This window comes from Zalophus californianus, chromosome 6 (genome assembly GCF_009762305.2).
Source record: "Zalophus californianus isolate mZalCal1 chromosome 6, mZalCal1.pri.v2, whole genome shotgun sequence".
NCBI classification, from domain to species: domain Eukaryota; kingdom Metazoa; phylum Chordata; class Mammalia; order Carnivora; family Otariidae; genus Zalophus; species Zalophus californianus.
Window position 1 is genome coordinate 97,051,242 of NC_045600.1, and position 22,673 is coordinate 97,073,914.

Sequence of the window (22,673 nt, forward strand, 5' to 3'; positions counted from 1 at the left end):
ATAAAACTGACTTGTCTGGCTGAATTTTTATTATAGTCCTTCACAGTTCATTGTCTTCAGCCAGGAGAAGAGTTTTCTAAGCAACATCTAAGTTGTTCATACTGCACTGTCAATGCTGGAATACGCATTCCAACTTACTTAAAAAAAACAAAAACATGATTTTAAACAACGATGGAGAACTTATTCTATTATTTACATAAAGCAAGATATAAGTTTGTACTTCTATCCAAATACGTTGAAACTTTAGAGTATTTGTTACATTTTACATCTCACTTCAGGAGTTAGGAATCCCAAAGTGTCCTTTTAGCTTCATTCCTCTCCGTCTTGAACTGGTTGGAATTATATCTGGAGACCAAAGCAAGCAAGCAATCAGCCTAGCACAACCCTTTCCTTCTGTTAAACTTGACTGCTGACTCACACCTTCCCTACAGTATGTTATTAAATGATTTTTACGTAATCTTTTTCATAGCAAAGGCTCATTACATCTTTTCTTAAACAACCTCATTAGGCTTTCAAATAACCTGATAAGTATAGAGCTGACAACTTCTAAGATTTCAAATGTAAGAAAAGCAGAGATAAAATTTTAACAAATTACACAGGTAAATTTTTTTCTTTTGTATTGGGGAGAGGAAGATGGGAGACAGAGAAGAAGGTAAAAGGTGGAAAGGATAAGAACAAGAGAAAACAACAGAAAAAAAGTGTTGGAGAAAAAATTCAGGGAGACAAAACCAGGAGATTGTGAATTATCTGCTATAAACACCTTGTACTCTATTAACCTGAGCGCTGTGAGGAAATACTTCTCTTCACAATTTACTTATGTCTTGTTTTAAACTAGATGATCCACATTGAATACAAGTTTATAGAAGTAGATGTAACAGACTAATGCAGAGAGTCTACCTAGAGTAATGACTCGAAGAAGAGGTAAGAAAGTGGTGATTAACTATAAAGATTAAGAGGAAGTACAGGTGTAGGCATCCAGCATTAGTTATCCAGAGGGAAGTCACCTAGGGAAGGACAGAAAGCAAGGAATAGCTTTAGGATCACAAACTGATGCTACATGCCTACTTCAGAGGCAGAACTGGAGAAAAAAAGACAAAGGTTGATGAAAGGAACTGAGAAAACTGGGACTTAAATGGGCTAGAAGCAAAGACAGAATAAGAATGTAATAGAAAACTATAAATACTTACAGACTTTGTTAAGATATGCCATTTAATACAACAAAAGTAGGACCCTGATATAATATATGCACTAGTATTCAAGGTATTCAAAGTTTTCCTCATTGTGATAACATATATATAATATATATAATGTTAAATACATAAATAGTTTTGCATATACTGTATGTCCCTCCAGAAATGAAGAGCGTAAAAACAAAACTGTGGCCCTGAAGAAAAGTGGCACCCAACACGGGGATGGGAGTAGAAGTGGTAAGCCACCAACCAAAGAACACAAGGGAGCTTTCTTTCCGTCTGGAGGTTCTTCATATCCGTTTTTATGTAGGAGAAACTTTTTGGAGTTCTCTGGGTTTTGTTTTTTAAAAACTTCAAAAATCCCCTAGGAGCAAGAACTAGTGAATAAGAACTCTCCAAGAAAACAAAAGTGCTCAGAGAGATTTTCTAAAGAACTGAGATGGACATAAACACGTTAAGTATTTAGGGGCGCCTGGGTGGCTCAGTTGGTTAAGCGTCTGCCTTCGGCTCAGGTCATGATCCCAGGGTCCTGGGATCGAGTCCAACATTGGGCTCCCTGCTCAGCGGGGAGCCTGCTTCTCCCTCTCCCTTTGCAGCTCCCCCTCCTTGGGCTCTCTCTCGCAAATAAATAAATAAAATAAAATAAAATAAAGTAAGCATTAAGTTAATATTGAATTCTCTGGAAGTAGCCTTCAAGAAAGAAATCACATCACCCAAAATTAAGCCTTAACAATCACAGCTAAATGCACAGGTTGTCAATATTACAGACCTTCCCCATGCTTTATTTTCAACAAGAAGTCAGGCTATACTAATATGGTATGTCATAATTTCCAGAGGTTAAAAATAAAGAAGTATGGCAGCGACACCACAAAGCTGTTTTTCTCCTCCCCTATGCCACCAATGAAAAATTATAAAGAATTTTAACAAATCTCTAGTAAGCGCACTGAACACTTCTTTTCAATAAATAAGTATACAACATACACCAGTAAAACCCACCACACTGGGAGAAAAGGATTTAGGGTACTTTCAGAAAAATGTTTCATACTTCAAGCTAAAAAGAACCCAACAATTTGAGGTTATACATACTAATTTAAATCCTGATATTTCTCTTTGGTAATGCTGTCTACTTTAACAAATTACACATTCAAAAAGGTCATCTGTAAACACAAAATTTATAATAAAGCTATCTTTTTATACTGTTGAAAATGGTGTATAGAGATAAGATTTTTACTTGTAAAAATTATAATAAAGTTTGGGGGCGCCTGAGTGGCTTAGTCAGTTGAGCGTCTGCCTTTGGCTCAGGTCATGATCCCAGAGTCCTGGGATGGAGCCCTGCATGAGGCTCCTTGCGCAGCGGGGAGCCTGCTTCTCCCTCTCCCTGCTGCTCCCCCTGGTTGTGCACACGTTCTCTCTGTCAAATAAATAAATAAAAATCTTTAAAAAAATACTAAAGTTTGCTATTTTTATTTAAAACTTACTAAGTAACTTATAACTTAAACACTACAGGAGGGAGTAGACAGTGTTACATGGGAGGAAGAATAGTAGGAAAAACTGCACCAGACCTGCAACTGACATCTAAAAGAAGTTTGGTAGTTACTGAGTTAGCTCATGCATTCATGCATACATTCATTCTGCACTAGGGAAATATCTCTAAGTGAGAGATACACAATTCCTATCTTTGTGGTGCTGATATTCCAACAAAGGAGACTATAAATTTATACAATTATTTTATTAAAATTGTAATGTACAGTAACAAGAATTAGAACCTAGGGGGAGAGTGACTAAGTTTACCTAACTATGGTAAAGATTCAGGAGACTTTTAGGTCATTTATTCCAAATTCCTGGTGTTTCATTACATTCCAATAGACATATTATGAACATTTAATCTCTTTGATGGCAAATCTTTCAAATTTTAGTAACAGCACCTATGATACTGTACTTAATATACAAGTATGTCCCTCTAATCAAAGAGCCTAATATGTTACATAATTTTTTTATTTATCATAGCTCTACTTAAAATGGTAACTGTTACATTTATGATTACAAAAGTACTCTTTAAAATCTTTTGGAAAACAGAGAAAAGTATAAAGAAAATGAAATCACTCGTAGCTAACCGCAACACCCCGGGACCACCACTTACCAATATTTAAAATACTTCATCTTTTACATGCGTGCGCACGCACACAACGCACGCACACACACACCCCATCCCAGTGTAAAATGTCAGCGACCCAGCACAGACTAATCTCCCTGTTTTCAGCCCTTGCCCCTATATAGTCTCTTCACCACACAGCAACCCAGTGAGCCTTTTAAAACATCAGTAAGGTCCTGTCACTCCTCTGCTCAGAGGCTTCTAATGGCTCCCACCTCACCCAAAATAAGAACCTAAGTTTTAGTGCTTACTAGACCTGCAAGGCCCTATACGAATCTGCGCCTCCTTTACTTCTGACCTCACGACTGCACTCTGGCCACTCGGCGGCCTCTTCGCTGCAGGCTTCTCAGCTTTGCCTCTGCTGTTCCCTCTCTGCCTGGATAACTCTTGCCTCAAATATCATTATGGTCTCTGCACAGTACAGTAATACAGTAATAAGAATAAAGAAGTAATCATAGTTAACAGATGGTGTGTTAAAGTGAAAAAGTTCTTTGAATTTATTGTGGTTAGAAAATAACAGCCAACGTTTATCAAGTTCTTACCATGTGCCAGATTCTACACTAAGTATTTTATATGAGTTATCTCATTTAATCTTCACCACAACATTACAAGGTAAGCACTATTACTATTTCCATTTTACTGATAAAGGAAACAACTTCTAAAAGTTATGTGACCTGGGTAGCAAACCCAGGCAACTAATTTCAGAATGCATTATTAATGACTACAGTGGGCTGCCTCTTTGTGATTCTGATTATTTTTTACTTTAAAACTGTTAAATATATGTTTTTTTGAAAACAAAAGTTACTCTAAGTTTTATGCTTGGCAGAGAAATTTCCTAACCATCTTACAGAAAATTAATTTAGGAAAGTACAAGTATCTCATTGGTTCAAAATATGTTACAGAAAAAAGTAACAGCTGACAAGTTATGCTCTATAACTACAAATACATAAAGTTGAAATGTCAGAAAATAATGTGTGCCATACTAAGACTCAAGTATTTGACCAGTTATAGTAAAGCTTAAGGCAATATTGAGACAATTCATTTTTTTTTTTAGCAGTAAACATCTAAATAGAAGAAAGCTTAACATATCTAAAGTAATGAAAGACTGGCCCACAGAGGATAAAGGAAAAAGAATTGAGCACTTACAACTTCATCTTTTGAAATTCTACAAATCCACATTCTATTGTTAAATCTCAGTAACATGTAAAATAAAAACACTACTTTAACCGCTCCTACTGCCTTTGAAACTTCAGAATTATGATTGGATAAATAACCTTTCCACTTCTAATCAATCCAGTCAATATAATTCACTTTTCAACTGCTTTTAAAAAAAAATCAAAACTTTCTAAAATTAAATCATGGTAATGAATGCACAACTTCAAAAATATATTAAAAACCACTGAATTGTACGCTTAAAGCAGGTAAATGTAATGGTATGTAAATTACCTCATTAAAACTGCTTAAAAAATCAAAATGTACATAAGAAATGCTCAATAATTTCTCATAAAAATAATTCTAAACAGAGGAAATTAGTTTATACACAAAACTGGACAGAAAACATGGCCATTTTTGAGGATGTGGAGAAAAAGGAACCCTTGTGCCCTGTTGGTGGAACGCAAACTGGTGCAGCCACTGTGGAGGTTCCTCAAAAAGTTAAAATAAAACTACCCTACAATCCAGTAGTCGCACTAATGGGTATTTACCCAAGGATACAAAAACAGTCATTCAAAGGCACACATGTACCCCTGTTTACAGCAGCATTATCTACAATAGCCAAGATACGGAAGCAACCCAAGTGTCCATCAATTCATGAAGAGGTAAAGAAGATGTGGAATATATACAATGGAGTATTATTCAGCCATAAAAAGGAATGAAATCTTGACATTTGCAATGACAGGGATGAAGCTAGAGTGTATTATGCTAAGTGAAATCGACAAATAGCATATGATTCCACCTATAGTTGGAATTTAAGAAACAAAACAAAGAAGCAAAGGGAAAAAAAGAGACACAAGCCAAGAAAAGGACTCTTAATTACTGAGAACAAATTGATGGTTACCAGAGGGGAGGTGGATAGGGGAAGGGTGAGACAGGTGATGGAGATCAAAGAGTGCACTTGTTGTGATGAGCACTGGGTGATGTATGGAAGTGTTCAAACACTATATCTTACACCTGAAACTAATATTACACTGTATGTTAACCAGCTAGATTTAAAATAAAAACTTAAAAAACCCCACAAAAACATGGCCATTTCCCCAAGCTCTTTATAATTTAAGTATCTCATCATTTACTTGCAACTTTTAGGTTCTCAAATTCAGTGTTACAACATATTGGTGAAGCATGTTACAAATAATTGGTTACTAAATAATAAAGTACCAAAGTGTAAAGGGTATACTTGTAGACAACATATAGCTGTCTTGGTTTTTTTCCCCCCAACCTTTACACTGTCTTGGTTTTTTTCCCCCCAACCTTTACAAACAGTTTATTTTCCATCAACCTTATTTCCATTTTCTTTCTCTCTGTAGAAGAGCAGCTTAAGACCACTCAGTGGTTGTTCCTACACATTCAGTGGCCTGAGAAGAAGTGGCCACCCTGTTTTCAGTGGTAGCCAAGTGTTCCAGTTTTGGGTAGGGAACTGCTGAAGAGGCAGAAGAGGGCACCTGCACGCCTTTAAGACCAGTCTGTGACTTCAGGTTTAGTCGCAGTGAACTCAGGACCTGGAGCAGTCCATTTACCCTGAAATTCCTCTTGGTTACAGCCTTTTCAGCAGTGGCCTGCTCTTCCTCTTCAATCTCTTCAGGATCTGATCCGTAGAAGTAGAGATCAGGCACAACCTTCCATGAGTGCTCATGGGAAACAGTGCCACGCATCTGCAAAACTTCTGGGGCCAGCATCCACCACATCAGACCCACTGAGTGAGCTCCCTTGTTGTTGTGCAAGGGATGGCGATGTCCATGTAGCACCGAGGAGAATCTGTGCCACACAGAGCAATGGTAGGACGGTTAACATAAGACACCTCTATGAGAGGCTGGTGGTCAGCCCTGGGATCAGTAACCACCAGAAGTCTCAGCTCACAGAAGGCTGCCAGGATCTGGTTAGTGAAGGTTCCAGGAGTGAAGTGGACAGCAGCACAAGTGTCTCCAGCAGAAGCAGCAAACTTCAGCACAGCTAACTGGCCAGTATTCCCAGATGATAGGACATGGACATCAGCTGGGTTTTCAATGGCAACAATGGCATGAGCTTGCAGAAGCTTCTCCCAGGTTCTTTTCAGATTTATAATGTAGATGCCATCATTTTTCCTTTTGTAGATGTACTGTTCCATTTGGACATCAAGGTTGGTGCCACCTAAGTGGGTTCCTGCTGCAAGGAATTTGAGGACATCTTCCTCCTTCATTTGTAGGTTATCAAAGCCTCTGGACATCTTGAAAGTTTCCCTTGAAGTTATGAGGGGAAACCCAGAACAACACTGTTTGGATCCCTCCACGGATAGAGCGGAAAGGCAGCTGTTTTGGTTTTCTAATCTATTTTAACAGTCTCTTTCAATTGGTGTATTTTGAACATGCACACCTGAAGTGATTATTGGTATAGCTGGATTAATATGTACCCTATTTTAACTATTTACTATTCATTACTTTTGTTTTTTTTTTAAAGATCTTGTTTATTTATTTGACAGAGACACAGTGAGAGCAGGAACACAAGCAGTGGGAGAGGGAGAAGCAGGCTTCCCATCGAGCAGGGAGCCGACACGGGGCTCGATTCCAGGACCCTGGGATGGTGACCTGAGCTGAAGGCAGACACTTAACGACTGAGCCACCCAGGCGCCCTCTTTGTTTTCTATTTTTTTTTTTTTTTTTGTCTTCTCTATTTCAGCTTTCTCTGGTTTTATTTGATCTTATATGATTCTATTTTCTCTACTCTTTTAGCATAACAGTTATACTTCCTTTTAAAATCTTTTTAGTGGTTACCATCTGGTTTGCAATATACTTCTATGACTAATCCAAGTCCACTTTCAAAACAACACTATAGCACTTCAGTTACTCTAAGTACTTTTTAAGAGTATTCCCAATGCCTCCCTTCTGTACCTTGTAACTTCACTGTCATTAATTTCACTTACCCATAAGCAATATCACCAAATACATTTTGAACAAACTATTATCTGTTAGATCAACTAAATATAAGAAAAATAAAAGACTTTATCTTCATTTATTCCTTTTCACTCCTTTCTTTATGTAGATTTAACTTTCTGACCTACATCATTTTCTCTCTTTTCCAGAACTTGTAACATCTCTTGCAAAGCAGGTCTACTAGTTACAAATTCCCTCAATTTTTGTTTGTCTGAGAAAGTTTTTATTTCTCCTTCACTTCTGAAGGATAATTTCGCTAGATACAGAATTCTACGTTGGTGGTTTTCTTCTTTCAACTCTAAATAACGTTACTCTCTCCTCCCTTGCTTGGTTTCTGAAGAGAAGTCTGATACAATTCTTATCCTTGTTCCTCAACAGGTAAGGTGGTTATTTCCCAGTGGCTTCTTTCAAGATTTTATCTTTGTCTTTAATTTGATAGTATACATAGGGGTAGATCTTTTTGTTGTTATTTATCCTTCTTGGTATCTCTGAGCTTCCTGGATCTGTAGTTTGGGGTCTTTAATTTTGGAAAATTCTCACCTATTATATTTCAAGTACTTCTGGTTCCTTTCTCTCTTCCCCTTCTGACATCCCAGTTATGCATATGTTACAACTTTTCTAACTGTTCCACAGTTCTTGGATACTCTGTTCCATCTTTTTCACTTTTTTTCTCTTTGCATTTTAGTTGTGGAAGTTACTATTGATTTATTTTCATGCTCACTGATTCTTTCCTCAGTCATGGCCAGTCTACTAATGCACCCAACAAAGGCAATCTTCATTTCTGTTATAGTGTTTTTGATTTCTAGCACTTCCTTTGGATTATTTCTTAAAGCTTCCATCTCTCTGCTTACACTACCCATCCATTCTTACATGATGTCTACTTTTTCCATTAGAGCCCTTAGCATATTAATCGTAATTTTAAATCCAGAGTATGATAATTCCAAAATCTATGTCACATCTGAGTCTGGTTCTTATGCTTCGTTTACCTCTTCAGATTGTGGGTTTTTTTGTCTGTAAGCATGCCTTGTAATATTTTGTTGAAAGCCAGATATAATGTTGGGTAAAAGGAATGGAGGTAGACAGGCCTTTAGTGTGAGTTTTATGTTTATCGACTAGGAGTTAGGCTGTTTATTGTTTGCTGTAGCTGTGGTATCTAAGACTACAACTTTCTCTAATGTCCTTGTTTTTCTCTCCCATGTTCTCCTTGGGAACTCCTAGAGACTCTTTAAATAAGGTGTGAGGCTTACACTTGTTTTAGAAGCCCTACTGACACGGTGGTAAAGTTGGAGAGAGGCATTCTATTGTCCTATGATTAGGTCTCGGTCTTTTAGTGAGCCTATATGGGGTATTTCCCTTCCCCCAGGTCAAGTAGGCTTTGGCAGAGCCTCTGTTGGTTAGGCTCAAGTAAAATACTTTCCCTTGAAACAGGCTTTATTAAAGAGAACAGAAAGCTCTGGGTAGATTTCAAAATGATTACTTTTCTCCTCCTCCCTCCTTGGCCCTACCTGCAAACTCCCCAGCCCCTGAAATCCTCCCTCACTATGCAGGCAGTAAAAGATTTTTCTCTGATCCTCGCAGGGAGAACCTGGTAGGGTTTCTGGAGGTAAGACTCAAGAAAGTGAGGGGACACCCCCACCCCCAAGACTCAGCCTCCTTGGTTTTCAACTCTCTCAAGCTTATTAATTAAGCTTAAAGTGCTCCTACCTAGAGCGGCTTCATCTGTGGGGCTTCTACTCCTAGACTTCTGCCACCCCTATGCTTTGATTCTCTGTATCTGCCTATCTCCAGTTTTCTAGGCAGCAGTCTGCCCTGAGACCTCAATTCTCTTGACACATCTAAGAAGAATTGTTGATTCTGTTTGTTCGCTTTTTTTCTTGTTGGGATGACAGAAGTGAGGACTTCCAAGCTCTTTATGTGTCACACCAGAAACGATAAGTCAATATACTTTATTATCATCATAGGCACTAAGGTAAGACTATCCCTGGAATATAACTCTTACTTGTTTGCATTCTAATAAGCTTTACACATAATCCTGGGGTTACCTAAGGGAGAACTGAGAACCATTATTGTATTCTTCAAGTAGTTTGGGATATAGGGGTCCACAAACTGCTGCCCAAGAGCCAAATTCTGCCAGTAATGGAACAAATCCAGCCATTCATTCATTTGTGTGTGTGTGTGTGTGTGTGTGTGTGTGTGTGTGTGTGTGTGTGTGTGTGTGTATATATATATATATATAGTCTGTGACTACTTTCTTGATAACAGTGGCAGAGTAAAGCAATTGCAACAGAGACCCTATGTCCTACAAAGCCAAAAGTATTTACCATCTGGCCCTTCAAAGTAGAAGCTCTCTGGTTCTGGGTTATACATCCCATACTTTCTTGCATTATGTGATCTCTTGGTATTTTGTGTGCATGTGTGTCTGTCTGTTTGTCTTTTAATTGTTGACCAGGGCTGAGTACAATGATGACTATGCATTATCTTTAACTTTTATTTATCAATTCATCCATCAATTCATTTAATATACAATTGCTGAGATTAAAGAATTCAGTTTAGTGAAAATCTTTTGCAACACAGTGTAAATTATGCTATAACAATTACATTCAAATACTATAAAATTTAAAATAAAGGAGTTATTAACTCTACCTGGGGTACTCAAGGGTTCAGAATACTAAAATTTTGCCACAGAGGACTGCGGCTTACTATTGTTTAGTAGAAGATATATTCTCTAAGCAAGGGAATCTCAAACTTCAGTGTTAGAATCACCTGAAGGGCTAGCAAAACAAAGACTTGCTGGATACAGCCCCAGAGTTTCTATTACAGTAAATCAGAGTTGGAGCCTCAAAATTTACATTTCTAACAAGTTCCAAGGTGATACTAAATGATGCTAATATAGAGAACCATGCCCTAACAAACCAAATAGCATCATATAAATACAATTCTAAAGCTGAAGTGTCTTTTAAAAACTAGTTGTTGTACCTCTCTGAAAGAAAGAATATCAGACTAAAAACAAACAAACAAACAGAAAGTCTCTATGTCAGATAAATAGAAAGGTCCAACACTCCGTCACCTATTTTATGAATCTGAAACACTTTGGGCCTTCAGAATTGTTTTCCTATTTTATTCATTCCCTTGTTACTTTCTCCATCAATCCACCTCCCTCCCTCAGTTAGTTATTTACCCTAACTCACAGGTTTCCTTTGCCGTCTTCAGGCTTTTGGCCATGACTCAACAAGTTACCTTAGCCTTGGGTCTTGGCTCCTAAAATAAGTAGGTCAAACCCTCCACCAGAACCAAACTTTAAAGAAGCTATCTCCAGGTCAATGTTAAAGGGTTCTTCAAAATTCCAACTTTATCTCTTGGGAACTAGATTGGAATGCAGATTAGCCCACAAACCCTAACTAAATACCACTGTATACTCATTCATAAAAGGTTACTAAACTATGTAGCAGTCATTTGCTCAGTATTTTTAAGACGAGGGACACAGTGTCTCTCACTTGGGACATAAATTATTTTTTATTCTACATACATAGTAAAAAACATTTAATTAGGTAAGCAAAATAGTAGTACTGAAACTCTAAATAAGTGATTACTTCAGTTTCACCTATGCAATTTTTAAAAAAAAAAATCAGTTGCTTTAAGTCCTCCATTCTGTAAAATGCAGCATGAGTTTAATAACTTATTTGGGGAGAAAATTACCACATCAAATATGTCAAATACAGAAACATTAATATGTAGAAAAAATCAAGTGTCTCTAAGAATGCAGGAGAAATAGTATTCACCAGTACTTACTGCTAGATGAGAAACAGAAAGATGAAAAAGGTGTTGCCCCTAGCTTCAAAGAACTTACTGTTTACTAGAACGGCATAGGACAAAAATTAAAGTGATTAAGTGCTTAACTGTAAGACATCACTATACAGTTTGAGGTCAAAAAAAGGCCAATGTGGACTAGAGTAGCAAAAGAATGTTTTATAGTACAATGATTTGAACTATGACTTCAAAAATGGTTAGAACATGATTAAGTAGGATTTGGACACAGGCGAGTAGAGATTCCAGAAAAAATATAAAGCAGGAATAAAAGGAGGACCACAAAATATAAGGCAGACACTGAAGTGCTTGCCTGATGGGACTTCAACACGGGTGAACAGAAAGAAATCGGGTTGGACCGACTGTATGGGGCTAGATTATACAGGCCTTTGAAACCTAACAGAAATCTATAGATAATGATATGGTGGGTGAGGTGAAATTATTATAGGTTATCTGAAGGAGACTACATGGAAAAGGATGTTTTTGAAGACTTATTTTGGCAGCAATCACAGCATAGTTCAGTAAGGGGAAAGGCCAGGGACAGAGAGCAACTATGGTGCCACTATAATAATCCAGGAATGAGACGGTAAAGCACTGAACTGTGGTCCTGGCAGTGGAAACATAGGGAGTAGAAGACAGGGAGAAACATAAGTGACACTGCAAACTTGGCAACCTGTTAAAATATTGGGCACAGGGATTAAAAAAGAAAAATCCAATATGAAACCAATATTGCTAGCCTTATGGAATGAAGGAACAGGTGCTATCTACTACCCAAAGAAGTAGATTAGCTAGACATGAAAGCCAACTGAGGTAGCAAGGCACTATGGCACAGAAGGATTACCGTGAAAATGCCAGGTGTACAGTGACAGGGGTAGCTACCTGTACTCTAGCGAATGAATCAGTAGATGTGATCAGAGGTGTCTGGTCAGCCCATCTATTTCTAACTTTGGCAAAGAAGTGAACAGAGGAAAAAAAAAAAAAAAGGATGGCTGAGAAATAAGTGTCTGGAAATTCAAAAATAAAGTACATCTACAGGAAAAATAAAATGTTCATCAGAAATAAGATCCATGAAAACAAGGACCCTGCATCTTTGCCCATGGAATCCCCAATGCCTGGCAGAGTAGCTGACAAAGGCAGCTCTCAAAAAGGAATGAATGAGAATTCCCAAACTGCAAAGGAATGATGGTAACAAGAAGAGTTGAAGACATAATGAGAGATAAAGACTGAAAAAAGGCCACTGAATTGGCAAGAAGAACAGGAAGCCAGACTGCAAAAGTCAGAAAGGACAAGAGCAGAGAGATCTAGCAGAGTGGGGGTGGTGAGCTGATGGACAGATGGCAGCTAAAAGGAAGAACAGCAGGGTAGACAAAACATTATTTTACTTGTTTGGATTTTTCTAAACTCAAAATAATGCCTGCTCATTCAAGAAAATTTTGAGAATATAATAAAAAGGGGGGGAGCATACATTTGTTCCACCACGTAAGTGCAAAACCAGTTAATGCTTTTAAAATGTGTGTTCACTTATTCCACCATATATATGAGTGGGCTTACATATCACACAACAGGATAATAAATGAGGGACTGGAGGGGAGGGAAACAGGTAAGCAAAATAGTAAAACCAGGAGTGAGATTAGCTAGCAATGGTTACCATGTTTCTTAAATCTTTTTAGTGGTCAAAAAAAAATAGTACTTTTCTGCTTTATTTTTTATTATTGAATAAGGATTTTTGCATTGTTAACTGTTTATATTATTATTCTTATAAAATGAGTATTTACATTCTTCATTCACTTACCTAATGACTTTTTTTCTTAGACTATGAATGAGCTCTTTAGGTCACTGAAAGATCAAGTCTTTGTTTTACTGCAAAAACTTTTCTCCAAGGTTGTTTGCTGCTGCTTTAAGGAAGTCATAAGCCTGTATAAAGTCACAGGAAAAGCAGCCTGTGGAAAAGAAGAGTTTGATGATGCTGACAGAAAGGGTATATATTAGAACAAATTCCCTAACTATACGGAAAGGGATGAATCCAAAGGGGAAAACAAACTTCCTCCTATAATGAGAAAGCACACACGTATCAATGCTAAGACACAGGAGCCAAAATATGGGCTAAGTGAGGTATATGAGGAACCCCACACACCGTAGTATTCTAATCCTCTTCCTGACGTGGCCATTATTCAGAGTCAACTCAGGGTACAGAGCCTTCTTCTAAAACCAACAGAGCAGTTCCTGTTCCTCTGCCCCAGTTCTCAACATGCCCAACCTCTTCTTCCCTGTTATTACTTTATATTCTTTCTTCTACCTTTGCATTGCGATGAGAGAATTGTGATTGGTGGAAACCCCACTCCCCAATCAAGCAAATTTTGACCTAAGCCATCTTCCCCTAATTATTCTCATTACTGGCAAGGCTTCCTCTCATCAACAACTGTGACTCTAATTCCTGCTAGTGGGAATAAAGATTTCCCAGTAAGCATACCATTAAGTGTACTTGGATCAATAGCCCTTCCCTTGATTTTTGTTAAGGTCACCGTCCTGAATTTTGCCAGTAAGAATATTTTATCCTACTGAATCCCTCTCATCTAACTCTATTTTTTAATACCATCGATTATACCATACGATCACTGCATTTAACAAAATCTTTTGTTAAATTCTACTGATGATGCATGCAACTACTCCACAAGAGGTGAATGTTTTAAATGCAGAGTAGTGTTTATTACTTTTTAAATCTCCTATGCCTGTATATAGTAGACATTAAAATAAAGGCATATGGAATTCAGTTTTCCTTGACCACTTGATTCTGTAAATTCAGGATTAGTTCTTAATCTTCTCACTACTTTGAAACTTGTATGTACAGAATTTGGCCAAATACTGCTTGTTAAGATCTCCTGCTTCGGGAAAAGGGACCATGCATGTAACAATCTGAAAGTTACATTTTAGATCGCAGATTGCTTATGTACATATACAATTAAAAGATCTAATAACTGCAATCAAATTAGCGAAGTGATTCACTTAAATTAACTGAAGCATCTGTTCAAATACATTTTCCCAGGCTCTCAGAAGCACCAACTTTACTTCAAGCAAGATGTCACTAAAGTGACACTCTTATCCAATTAAATTTTTAAAATTTCATACCTACTGCAAAAACAATGGCAAGTACTTGGCTACCCCACATAAATAAAATATTTTACTGTCATATTGTAAATTACTTATTATGCAGTGACTGTTTTGTTTCAGGTATATTCTGTTTCTGAATTCCTACGAACTTCACATATTAAAAAATGAGAATGTTTCATTTAAATTCAGTACAAATTAAGTAAAATGGGCTCATCTCAGGAAAACCAGCCTAAATCACTGAAAAAAGTTAATTTACACAACTCAGATCATTGTTCTTCGAGAGTTGAGAAAAATTTCATGGAAACAGTAGCACATGAATTGAATCTTAAAGTTAAACCCTTGTATCAGCAGGGAAAAAAGAAAGGTTTTTAAAGTAGCAGGTAGAGAGATCAGCACAGGCATAAGCAGAGAAACAAGGTAATAAAAGCAAAGAAAATGGGTTAGTGTAAACTGCAGTCGCCACTTAATGCAGTAATCCCCTTGTTCTCATTTTGTAGCTACTTGGCAGTACAAGGTGATCAAAGTAGGAAAGCCACAGAAAAATAAAAAAAAAATACAAGTACATAAAGAAAAACACAAACCCAGGTGCTCTCAATGCTTGGTTCGTATCTTAAAATGAGGCCTCATAAATTGCAACACCATAGCCCTAGGGACTCATACCCCCAAGATGCCAATAGTTCACTTCTATCCCCATGTCCTTGGTAGGTATCACTAATCAATCAGATTTAGCATGTAAATTCACATCAATTTGTTAATCCTGTGTTGGAATGAGTGTATGCTATCTGAATTCTTGCTATCTAAACTCAGACTATGAAAGGGTTCAGGTAAATTTATTTTTTATTTATTTTTTTTTAGATAAGGCTATTTGGAGATGGTATTTCACACCATATGGACTCCTGCCTTCCAAAATTCCAAGACATAACAGATTGGAATGTTATTCTGACCTCTCACTCTCTGAATTCAGAAACCAAACAGACTCAAATAGTAAGGAATATCTTTATGTTTTCAGTTTGTTCTTAGATATAAGGAATATAAAACCTCACCTCCCACACAACTTTTCATAATATATATAGGAGCTATTGTAATAGATGTCTGATAATGATATGCATAATTAACCAAACCTAGTTGTTTTCTATTTCCTCTTATAAATAGGAGATATTATAGTCCATAAACAGAAAACACTTAAAAGTCTCAAGGAAAAAAAATTAAATCATGTTTTAAAGTTTCTATTCGTATTGGTTAAGTGTTAACTATCTTAATCTCATAGTCAGCAATCAAGTGCATTAAGGCCTCAAAGCTTATTGTTCCTTATTTATTACCCTGCCCAGGACAGGAAGATCCTTCCTCCTTTTGGTCATGCTGCTCATCTTAACCTGAACTCTTAGAACCTTCAATAAAGCACAAGAGAAAGCAGCTAAATACACAGAGACTGGTAGAAAAAGAGGCACTGGGTAAGACTGGTCTAGTTTGGTCAGAGATATGAAATAACCATCTTACTGTCTTGTTCTTTAACAGGTATAAAGAACTGTCACAATTACACATTAAAAAGTATACCCTAGATAAAGAGGAAAAGTTGTAAGGTTCAACCCTGCACTAAATTATTCTGAAAAGAAAATACACCTTTCTTATTTACATAACCAAATTGACAATATAACATTCACTACTGCCTTAAAATATTACATTATTATAATAGGAAAAAGTTCCTATGTGAGGTGCTTATAAGTATGGAGAACCTTTTTAGAAGCAAAACAAAACAAAAAAAGCACACAATAGTCCCCCTAGTGCAATCTCTCAACTGGTAAGCTCCCCAACAAGGATTGCTGCATAGACTTACATATTTTTGCATAATCAACAACGGCTTTTAGAACACTTTAAATGTAATACATGCTCAATAAATATTTGCAGACTGAATCTCACATAACAGAACTCTTGCACAAGGTAACAAGAAGTGAATAACACCTTCGGAGAGTCCTCCCGGGCTAACACCCAAGGAAACACTGACAAATCCTAACAATTCGTCCATTGAAAATGTTCTGTTGATTGCCTGTGATTAGTTAATTCTGTTAGTCTTTCACTGTGCTTATGGTATGTTTTATTATTGCTGTCAATATTAATTTAGTAACAGAGTCACAGAAAGTAAAGCTAAAGGAACTTGCAAGGTCATCTAGTATAAACTTTTCATTTTACAGACAAGGAAACGAGGGTCTACTTTTCTCACAATTAACACTTTGGCACTTGTCACTGCTTTCCCTGGTTCCCTAACTGAATAAAAGAGTTTTATTGCACTTTTTTGCTTGGGTTAATATGACAAGGTTAACATTACAAGTGAATGAATGGGCATTCCTCAAATGCCAGTCTCTAGCATAGTACTTTGTATATAGCAGGTACTCAGGTTAAGTACTTACACACTGTTCTTGCTTAGTGTTCAAATTTGAGTAAATGGCAATGTTCATTTTAATTATTTTCATTTGTACAATTTTAGTGTGCAACATTGTTTTTCTAATATAAAAAGTGATGTGACACAAGTTTTTACTCAAAGCGTTCTTTTGTAACAGATAAAACACTTCTGTCTTTTCCACCACTGTGAAGCTCATTTCCCCCAATAATACCAAAAACTAATAGTGAGATAGAAACCAAATCAGTTTTGCACATAACAGTCAAGACACCTCCCAGTGGGGAGAGCAAATTGGTAAATTATTTATACACACACACATCCATTACCTAAGAGCTAAACAATAGGCCAGAAAATCCAGGGGCTTCAAATTGCTTAACTTGCCTTCCTGGTCAAGAGGGAAGACAATTAGTTTCAAATCATAGAGGAAAGCAAGGAACTGCCTTCTTTCTGTAATCACAAACACTCGGTGTTGGGATGCAACCATCACAGCTGGCCTCAATATAGACAAACAAAAGCACCCTTGGTGTGCTTGGTATGGAAGACAGGCTAAACTCAGGGTAAGCAGCATGTTCAACCAACTAATCAAAAATAATGAAAGCCAGCTAATGTACTAGTCAGTTTCTCATTTTAAAGCAAAATGCAGATCAGGGACTTATGGTTAAAGTAAACTCTGAAGTTATAAGCTTTACAGTAAATGTTTCCCACTGCAGGAGAAGGAACAACAACTATTTCTCAGACAGAGCTAATAAATGCCCTGACCCAGAACCAAGGACAAAATGGAACTGCTGAGTTCTAGTATATGGGACAGAATCAGGTCTAATATGGTAACACCATGTAAACCTTTTGGATCATCATACTTTGCTCACTGTAACTAATACATAAGAAAGTAAAATTGGGTTTAAATTAGAATTTAGAAAACATCCAAATGGTCCACATACATAATTCCAGTTTATTTATAATTTTAAGCCTAAAATGTATGAGACTCAGAAGTCTGTATGACTTACAGGACTGAATAAAGACAAGGAACTCTGGCCACGGCATGCACAGCTTCCAGGGTCTGATAATGAATGAGAGGAATCCTAGTTTTCCTGTCATTTAATTTATCTGTTTCCAAAAAGTGGGTAGAACAGTGACACATCTTACAGGACTATTTAAGAAATGGCTTATACAGTCTTACTTACAAATAAAAGCTTATATAAATAACAATTGATAACTAAATCTTTTAAGAATCCCTGAATTCATTTGTTGAGTAAATACAGTATTAGAACATTTTCTACAATAAAACATCAAGATTTCTTTCAATTTCTAGGTAAAGGTTTGTTGTTTATGTTACAGCCTAATGGCAAATATGTTAATCACTCCCACCCATGAAAGCATGATTATTCTTATAACTAATCACCAACATACGGAAGAGATATCAAATGTAATTTTTTCTATCCTATTTTTTTCCATAGCAATTTTATCCTATCAGGGTTTCAAGTAAAACTGCTTTAAAATGGAAAAGAAAACACTTAGTATATACATACATATATGTAAACTAAATACAAATTTTCTTTTTTCTCTTTTAAACAATGAAGACACTGCGGGAGATAAGAGGAAAGAAAAACTTGCTTTGGCATTCTTTTTTTAAGTAACCAAACAGGGGTGCAATGTAAGTTCAAGAAGTTTGCAGTGAGGTTAGTTTTGGCTGTTTTAGGTTGCTAGCTTTCTTTTTTTAATGAAAAGTTTGTATTAAAATTCTACTGTTTGGAAAAGATAAACAACATTTTCACAGCATATTCAGGATTAAAATACATCTCTGCAAATAAATCTCCTTTCAAAGTACTAAGTGATTTGGACCTTGTCTCTGGAATGGGAGTGAGGAAGGTCAAGAATAGTGCAGGCTTGTTAACTTGGATTTAGGTTGATGATATTCATAAATATATTACACAAATATTACAACACTATCAAGTTGGCAGTATCTTTATTTTCTAGAACTACCTTAAAAATTATAAATTATATTTCCAATTCTTATGAAATATAGTTTCTGGTCTCATTAGATACCAATGATTTCAACTTTGAACACTTCATCTTTTTTTTCCAAAGTCTCATTTAATGCTTGAAATTACAATGGACATACTTTTATCAAACAGCATTTTAGTTTAATAAACAGAATAAATTATCAACTGAAATACTAAATATCTCACTGTCCAGCTAAAGACCTGCCTCACATGCTATATTTGTTGAATAGGAAGACAAGTACAGACTTGTTTGTAATCTGCAAGTTTAATAATTTAGAAACTATGATCAACCTAAATGCAAAACCCTTTTGATAATTTTTAAATACCACATTTTGGATTAACATAATTTTAAATCCTCATTAGTAATGATACCAAAGGTTGATGCAGAAAGGAGTACAAAATTGATCTCTCAGAGCATCAAGTTATAAAGTAAATGATAAAAAGATACTGTTCCCTCACAAAATGTGAAATGAGATACCTAAAAAACTGTAATCTTATCTATTAAAAATGATTTTAATTTAGTATATACACACTAGTTCAAAGGAGGTGGTGAAGGAGCTTTCATTTTTTAGTGTGTTTATTTTATATAGTCACTTGATGAATAATATAAATCCAGTCTTGTAGAGCAGGGGATATGAGACTATATATTAATTATACCCATTAATGTTGTTTATTATCCACTAATGTCGTTTATTCCAAAGTTCTAAACACAATATGAAGAAATCATTTTTACAAATAGGATTTCTACACTTGAAAATTAAATGCTAGTAAGTGTGCCATTACAATTTTAAAATAAAGATATAAAATTATATATGTGGGGAGTAAGGTGTTTGTTGCTGTTATTTTTTCTGAGCAAGTAGCAAAAAATAAAGTGCACTCTTCTTCAGGGTAAGTTTTTCCTCACATTAGAGTCAGTGCAGTTAAGCTGTAATGAATGTGTAAATATAAATTATCAATGAAAGAATAATTAAATCACATGATTTACCAAAAAGAGCACCACACTATCATTATCGTTCAGTTGGCTATAAAACTTACTCCTGTATTAAAAATATAAAGTGGAGTTTCCTTTCCCCTATTGTTCTCATAATAAATTAAAATATACATTACTAATTCAACTTTTAAAAATGTGCCTTTCTTAAAAGACTTAGTCCTTTAATTTGGGTGTCCCTTACCTTAAATGTAAAAACCAAGGGGTTTAATGCAATTCAATGATGGGTTCAGAGACACTAAGTTACATCAAGTTAATGGAGGAGGGGGAACCCCACTGATTTCTGGAAACCTTGATGGTAAGCAGAAGATTAACCATCTCTCCCTTTAAATAACAGCTTTTAAAAGGGGGTGAGGATATCCATCAAAGAATAAAGGCTTCTCTCTTTCTCTGTTTCATACACACACATAGAAGACAATCTTACTTATCTGACCTATTCAAGTTGCCAAAACATGACTATTGATTATCGAAGCCAAAAAAAAAATCTCCTTTAAAATATTTAAACATCTTAAAATTAAAACTGAAAGCAAGATACTCAACTGCCAATTACTGTGTAGTAAGAAACTATTAAAGCCTGCACTGACCTACTTCATATTAGCATCATGACAATATGGATGTATGCCAAGAAATAAAAAAAATTACTATATAACAAACCTTAATTTTGTATTTAAAAATTGTCACTTTTTAAATGTCTAATCTAAATACTGTACTGCAATGCCAGTTGTTTTTATGATGCATTTATTTTTAAATTGCAATGAAAGTAAGGAGTTTTGATATTTTAATAGTCATATTCAATGATGGACATGCAAGATTTCATTTGTAAAATCAGAGCTTGTTCTACACCACATTCACTTCTATTTTAAAACTTCTATTAAAAGCAATCTCTTAGACCAAATTCCAAATATTGCTTTCCATTTTTAAAATAGCACTACATTTTACAAAATGTCAGTTAATGAAAAGTCCTACAGAAATAATGCAAGTTCATGTTCAAAGAATATTTACAATGGCTCTAACAGAAGACAGACTTAACCCAGTGTATTTAATTATTAAAAGACTGCCACCAGTCTTTCAGAGTTTAACCTAATGCTGAAAATTCTCATACAAGAAAGTACAGAAATAGCAAAGGGTATCTCATCTATGATTTCTAAAAAGACACGAAATAACAAGACATTTTAAATTAAAACGTTTTTAAATTAAAAAATCACTTTACAGTGTAAACCACCACCTTAAAATACCTTATACCAAAAAAGCCCTTTCTTCAAAATCATGCAAATAAACTCCCTGGAAAGGAAATTTAATCTCAGAATAAAGAAGGCAAAAACACCCAGAAATAGCAGCTAAATCAACGGAAAGGAAGAGACACATTAGGTTTTGTGCTGCATGTTAATATTCTTACGCACAATGTCTGGTGAAAATTCACAATACACTTCTTCCTCCCTGTATGCTTGCAAAAAGGAGTAAACACATTTCACATTCCTCAGTCCCAAATTCATGCCACCATCATGCAATATGACTTAATTTCGACCCATATTCCTCTTACACGTAAGTGAAAAACACATATAACTTATCTACACTCACAATTGAGGAGGGGGTAAAGGCATTTTTTGGCTATGGAGACCAGAGGCTGATGCAAAGTCCACACACCTCCAGAGGTCCTATAAATATGCACCCGACTCTGGATACCCACATTCAATGAATGCATCAGCCTCCTCCTCCGCCCGCCGCCCCCCACCCCCCACCCCCTTTGCAGCAGAAATGTGCCTGGGCTTTTTTACCCCAGCGATGGAGGATCCTCTTACCAGATGGAGTTCTTGATCTTGTGTTGCAGCGCGCTGGCCTCTGTCCCTGGCAGCCCAGGCACAAGGGCTGGCAGAGCCACCCCCGAGTTGGGGACGCTGGAGGGAAGCTGCTGATGGGCATCAGGCTGCTGTGGTGGCGGCTGTTGTTGTTCCTCTGCCATCGCTGCTGGAGGGGTGGGAGGGAGGGAGGGAAGATGGGGGCGCGGGGAAGGGTGAGGGAAGAGACGGGGAGGGGAGGACGAAGGGGGAGAGGAGGAGGAGGGGGGAAGGGAAGAGGAGGAGGAGGAAGGAAGCTGAATAAGCTAGGCCTTTACCCCAGGGCTCGAGTGAGTCGCTTTCGCCTGCCGCCTGGGGGACATCACCGGGGAGACCGAGCGGCTCCTCACGGCAGGGACGCTTCACCGCGGGAGAGGCATGGCGGCGCCCCTCAGCCCCCCGCCGCCGCCGCCGCCTCCTCCCGTCAGCGGCCGGGGCTGGGGGGATGAGGAGGGGACGTCTGAAGGCGAGGTGGGGGGGGCAAGGTTCCCCCAAATCCAAGAACGGCTGCTCAGGGACTCCGCGGCCTGGCCTTCCTTTCTTGCCCCCCGGGGCTTTCTACTCCGGGGGCCCGCACTGCTGCAGCCCCAAGCTCGGCTCCACGCCACTCCCCACGCCGCCGCCGCCGCCGCCGCCGCCGCTCGCTCCCGGCCCCGCCGCCACCGCGGCCGCCGCTGCCCTGCCAGCCCGGGAGGCAGCCTAGTGCGCGCAGCCGCACTGCGGCCCGGCGCAGACGGCAAAACACCTACCGCTCGGCCGTGGAGGGGGGGGGGCGTGGACCAGCGTGTGCGGGTTACGGGCGCGGGCGCAGGGGGCCGGGAGGGGGGCGCACGGGTGCGCAGGGCGGGCGCGGGCCAGCTCGGCCCGGAACGCGCGCCTCCGGGGCCGAGGAGGGGACTGGCCAAGCTGGTGGAGGAGAGCAGGAAAACGTGGGGGAGGTGCTGGCGAGAGAAAGAGAACTTGCGTGAGGAGGAGGAGGAGAAACCAAATATTTGGCGTGGAAATGGGATTTTGGGGTTTTTTTTTCTGGCATCTTCAAATCAGGAAAAGTAAAATTAATCAACATTTCCCTCCCTCCCC

General features: G+C 37.7%; 1 protein-coding gene and 1 pseudogene across 4 annotated transcripts in view; both read right to left on the reverse strand.

Annotated features, from left to right (window-relative positions):
• RFX7 (regulatory factor X7) overlaps positions 1-22,002 on the reverse strand; it is a 136,277-nt gene extending 114,275 nt beyond the window's left edge. Inside the window, exons 1-2 of one of the 4 annotated variants that reach the window (XM_027571081.2) lie at positions 21,872-22,002; positions 21,558-21,720 (exon numbers count right to left, since the gene is read on the reverse strand). In XM_027571081.2, the coding sequence (XP_027426882.1) occupies positions 21,558-21,718 (161 nt within the window). In that variant the 5' untranslated portion in view covers positions 21,719-21,720; positions 21,872-22,002. Of the gene's footprint in view, positions 1-13,059; positions 13,208-21,557; positions 21,738-21,871 lie in introns of those variants that run through there. The other 3 variants (XM_027571082.2, XM_027571083.2, XM_027571080.2) reach the window with 3 other exon arrangements.
• Positions 5,874-6,941, reverse strand: LOC118357086 (annotated as a pseudogene).
• Positions 22,003-22,673: the final 671 nt, after the last annotated feature.